This window comes from Caenorhabditis briggsae (assembly GCF_000004555.2).
Source record: "Caenorhabditis briggsae complete genome, chrV, whole genome shotgun sequence".
NCBI classification, from domain to species: domain Eukaryota; kingdom Metazoa; phylum Nematoda; class Chromadorea; order Rhabditida; family Rhabditidae; genus Caenorhabditis; species Caenorhabditis briggsae.
In genome coordinates this window covers 6,386,259-6,391,177 of record NC_013488.2, presented here as the reverse complement: position 1 = coordinate 6,391,177, position 4,919 = coordinate 6,386,259, and the positions used below count along the sequence as shown (strand labels likewise).

The following is a 4,919-nucleotide window of genomic DNA, read 5'->3' as shown; positions in this document are numbered from 1 at the left end:
AAAAACCTCGTCCCTAAGGGCTTTCAGCGTATTTTTCGATGCGTTTTTCTCGCTGAAGGAATTTTTTTTGAATTTTTTCTTTATTTTTATGTCAATCTACATGCATTTCTGCACATTTTGATGCAATAAAAAATTTCACCGTACACCACCTTTAAGTACATTTGCTGTACTAGGAAAAGGTGTGAGAAAAAATGATCTAGGAAATACTATTCTTGAAACTGAAAAACTGGATTTTTCGATTTTGGTTTTGAGTCTAAAACTGTTTGATAATTCAGTTCTTCAGATAAAATAAGGCAAATTCTGAACTTTGGAAAATAGAGAAAAAACACGGTGAACACTATACTAGGAACTGAGCCAATTTATCTTGGTTGCTGTGAAAGATATCAAAAAGTTGTAAACTAGCAAAATGTTTATAGTAATATCACAATTATTTTATCAGTTAATCAAAATTGATATCTTTCACAGGAATCGAGATAAATTGGATCAAAGTTCAAAGTTGAAAGCCAGGGCATCAGATTAAATACGGTTATTTTGATTCTTCAGTTGAAATAAGCCAAATCTGAAATTTGAAAAAAAGGACTTTTCAGATCGTTCTGAAACTCTTTCCTTTTTAGTCTTTGAGAATCACAAATCCTGATGAGCCAGCCGGAATTCCGATTGTCTCATTTCCCATTCAACTAAAACTCGGTAAACACAAGAATAGTAAATTTACTGTAGTAGACGATTTCCCACGTCTCACACATCAATTACAACCCTTCCCCCAAACAATAAACAAAACTCACGTTGAGCCTATTGCTGGTGACGTACACGGCGTACTTCGATTCGACAAATCGAATCCCCGATCCATCCACGGCGGTGAGCATCCGTTCCTACTGAGCACCCGCGCACGATATGACCCATTCATTTCTGTAAAGAAGGAATGGAGAAAATTGAGAAGAAGTTTTGAAGACACTTTTCTTCTAAAGAGACATGTGTCAGTTTTCAGTCATCAGAATGAGATACTTCCGTTCGTCGTAAGGAATAAAAAGCGAGAGAGGGAGGAAAAAAACTTGAATGTGTAGACATAAAACATATGCAGTTTTTGTTCCTTGTTTTTTTTGAAAGGATGACTTGTAGTGCACATAAAAACACACAATTTCAATTATGTCTTGGGTTCGAAACAACAACTAATTTCAAGGAGAATAAGTAGTTTCTATTAATTAAACAAAACTTCATATTATTCTAATAAATTACTACCAAAAAAGCTAAAAATATATCCGCTCTTTAGCTTCTTTAAAAATTATAGTGTAAAAAAGTAAGCTGTCAACTACAATCATAGGCTCTATTTTGGTCCAGTACTTGCGGAAATTTTCAGAACAAGCTCCGATAAAACCTGCAATACAAGGGTCCCTATTGCTAACCGTAACCATCTTTACTATTAACAATGACCGTGTGTGTGTGTCTATTTTTCGGTTAGCGGACCCTAGAAAAGTCCCCACTGTACCAAAATTTTTCAAATTTTCGCAGAAAATCCGAAATAGCAGCGAGGTGATGCCCGTCTATTTTGGTTATTATAGTATCAAAAACTGAGGTCATGAAATTACAAAAACCCTCTTCTTTTGGAATCATTTAGGCTTATTCTGCTCTCAAAAGTAGGTTGACAAATTTCCGGAAAGATTCACGCTGCCTGGAAACGGCAATAATCTTCTGGTTCTCATAAAATGCCTCCCAGACCGTCAAAATTGATCTTATTTATCTAGGTTCCTGTCAAAGGTATCCAAAAGTTATCAACTGATAAATTGTTTATCATATTATCATTTTAACAGTTGACATATATTTGATGTCTTGCTTAGGAGCCAAAACGAATAGGCTCAAACTTGGGAGCCCTTTTATTACAGGTTTTTGATGCTGACCGTAAAGATTCTAGTCTTCGAGGGTCTAGTCAGTCTGAACTGTGTAGAAAAATTAGCCCCATCCGAGAGAACAAGTGACGCATTCAACAAATTCAAATCAAACTTCTAGATAAACAAAAACCCTTACCTCTTCAAAATTAAAAGGATGCGCTCGCCTCTCGAATGATGAATAAGACGAGAAGAAGGCGACTAATGAGCTAAGCGGGGCACAGCTTCAGAGCAAACCAGGTTTTCTTACAAGGCGAAACGAAGAAGAAGGATGAAGACGACAACGACAAGGGAAGTTAGATGAAGACAGCGAATAAGAAGAAGAAGACGTTTGGCGTGGTGGGGAGCTCTAGCACAAAATATATAAGAATGCCTCTCAAAACTTGACGCCCCTAATGATATGTTTGATGAGTTCCCCCCCCCCCCCCCCCCCCCCGCCCGCAAAAGGATACTGGTTGGGATATGTGTGTGTTGTTGGGAGTAAGAAAAAATGTCAGGATACCGCGTGATAGATCGTTGGTGTACTTTTTTGTGAAATTGGTGGTTAGGAACTGAGTTTCACGCAATAGGTCGTGGGAGCTTTGAAGTCAGAGGTAGAAAAAACTATGATGTATCAAAATCGAGGCTATGTTGGTAAAATGACGGCATTCTAGTAGGTAAATTGGCCTATGGCGGTCCATATGTTCTAGCTGGGCGGTTATAACTGGGGAGTGGGACTTTGATTTGAGACCTACATATATTATCAGAAAGCTGAGATTGCGAACCTTTAAAATGTGTTGTTCGTATTTGCTTAAGAGGTTCCAGTTCCAAGAAAATCAATTTTCAAATATGATATCTGAAAAAGCATAGGGGACCCCATACTTATCTTATTTAAACAGGAAACCTTCTTAGAATTAAACTTTTTTTGTCTGAAACTCATCACATATCAAATATGCAGTATTTATTAGACTAAGACCGTTATCCTGATTTGGACCTTACTAAATCAAAGTGTTGGTATGCATTTCTGACTAGATAAAAGGTAGACCATAAGCACTGGGAGGTATGAAAAGTGATACCTAGTACCTAGTACACATTTAAAGGTATACAACGCTTATAATGTTTATATTTGCACTTTGTTTAGGATTTAAAAAAACTGACCAACCCAAATTGATTATCAGCCTTTGGAAGTCGTTTGAGCTATCAAATTTTTTTTTTCAAACGTTTATACAATTATCTACCAGTTGTCTTAAATATTACGCTTTCAGTCAAAAATAGATAAATTCGAGGGTTTGAAGGAATCGAGTTGTGAAATGAACGAGGATATGAAAAAGTACGAATTTCGTCAAACTGTGGTTCATATAAGCCCCTCGAGGAGTTGAACTTGTTGGCCCAGTACCGGTCAATAAGATATACAAAAAAATCTTCAGCGAATTCAGACCATTTTCAAGAGTCTGGAGCTCGGCTGTCAAGTTTCCGATCACTTTGGAAATTTCGAAGGTGATAAAACAGACCTAGAATAAAAACTTTGCATTTGTATAATTTTTTAAAAATTCCTAGTTTTTCAAAGATTTGCCGATTTCAGAAAAACGCCTGCTTACAGTACATAAACCGGAGAAAAATGTCCTTCCGAAATCGGCAAATAGCTGGAAAACTAGGAATTTCCAAAAAGTTTTGTGAATGCAAAGTTTTTAATCTAGGTCTATTTTATAACCTCCGAAATTTTCAAAGTTATCGGAAACTTGACTGCCGAGCTTCAGGCTCCTGAACATGGACAAAATTCGTAATACTTTTTTCTATTTTTTGACCTACTGAAAAGAAACAACAAATAAAAACTCACTGCTGATCGACAACGTTGATGTACTTTGCGGAACGCTGACTTTGATCTCCGGAACCGAAGTTGGCACCTCTGGAATATAAGAAAGTTATCATCCGAAAATATTTAAAAAAAAACAGAAAATCCTTTGATTTGCCTTCCCAGCCTAATCTGGTTATTTTCGCATTTATGATCTCATTGGGAATTTGGCTGCTGTTAATATGTTTTTTGGTATGGGAATTTACCCATGGATTTTTTTCTCAGTCTAAATTTAGTTTTTTTTAAGTAAGTGCATAAAAAAAAGGAAACCTGGTTTGCTGATTCTCCTCCAGTAGCGAGACATTTTTTAGGATAAGAAGAGTGGCTTCTGGAACTTTAGCTTCAATTTTTTCAGATAAAACAATGAGAAAGAAGAATTGTGGAGTGTTCAGAATTCTTCTAAAAAATTGTATGTCTCGACTAAAACAAATGTAGTATGACGAAGGTAGACGAGAACAAAAAACGAGAATAATAATAATAATAATAAAATGATGGATGGACATTGAGGTCAAGTTTCAAAAAGCACAACACAAAAAAAACACTGAAAAGCATTTGAAAAATGACACTATGCCAACTTGAGTTACAATTTGGAAACTTTTCTGTGAGGAACTAAAGGCATTTTTTTACATCATTTTTGAAAACTTTTCGATAACCGTAAACCCGTCAACTTCGAGCCTTTATATCTCATTTTCTGTAAAAGATATCAGAAAATTCTCAACTAACAAAATGTTTATCATAATACAAAAAATAATTTATCAGTTAATAGCTTTTTGGTATCTTTCATAGGAGCCGAGTTAAATTGACTCAAATTAGAAATTTACCTTATTTCCTCTTCGCTCACCCTACAAGTGCACTTTGAGCTCAATTATCTCGGCTCTTTTGCAAGATATCAAACAATTGTCAACTAATAAATTACTAATCATAACATTAAAAATAGTTCACCAGTAGACCAGTTTTTGATATATCTTCTACAGTAACCGAGATAAATTCGCTGAAAGTTTAAAGTTGCCTTATTTGCTCTAGTTGATGCCCAGCCTATACGTGTAATTTGAGCTCAATTATCTCGGTACTCTCAGAAGCTATCAAACATTTTTAGCTGATAAATTAATTATCGTAATATCACCAATATTTCATCAGTTGACCAATTGTAGATATCTTGTACAGGAATCAAGATAATTGAGCTTACCGTAAAACCTCTAATAGAACGA

General features: G+C 35.5%; 1 protein-coding gene across 1 annotated transcript in view; it reads right to left on the bottom strand.

Annotated features, from left to right (window-relative positions):
* The window catches only part of Cbr-snt-5, a gene marked incomplete at both ends in the record, with an annotated part of 15,131 nt that overhangs the window by 6,167 nt on the left and 4,045 nt on the right, over positions 1-4,919 (bottom strand). Inside the window, 2 exons of the mRNA XM_002647319.1 lie at positions 783-906; positions 3,697-3,765. Of these exons, the coding sequence (XP_002647365.1) occupies positions 783-906; positions 3,697-3,765 (193 nt within the window). The remainder of the gene's footprint in view (positions 1-782; positions 907-3,696; positions 3,766-4,919) is intronic.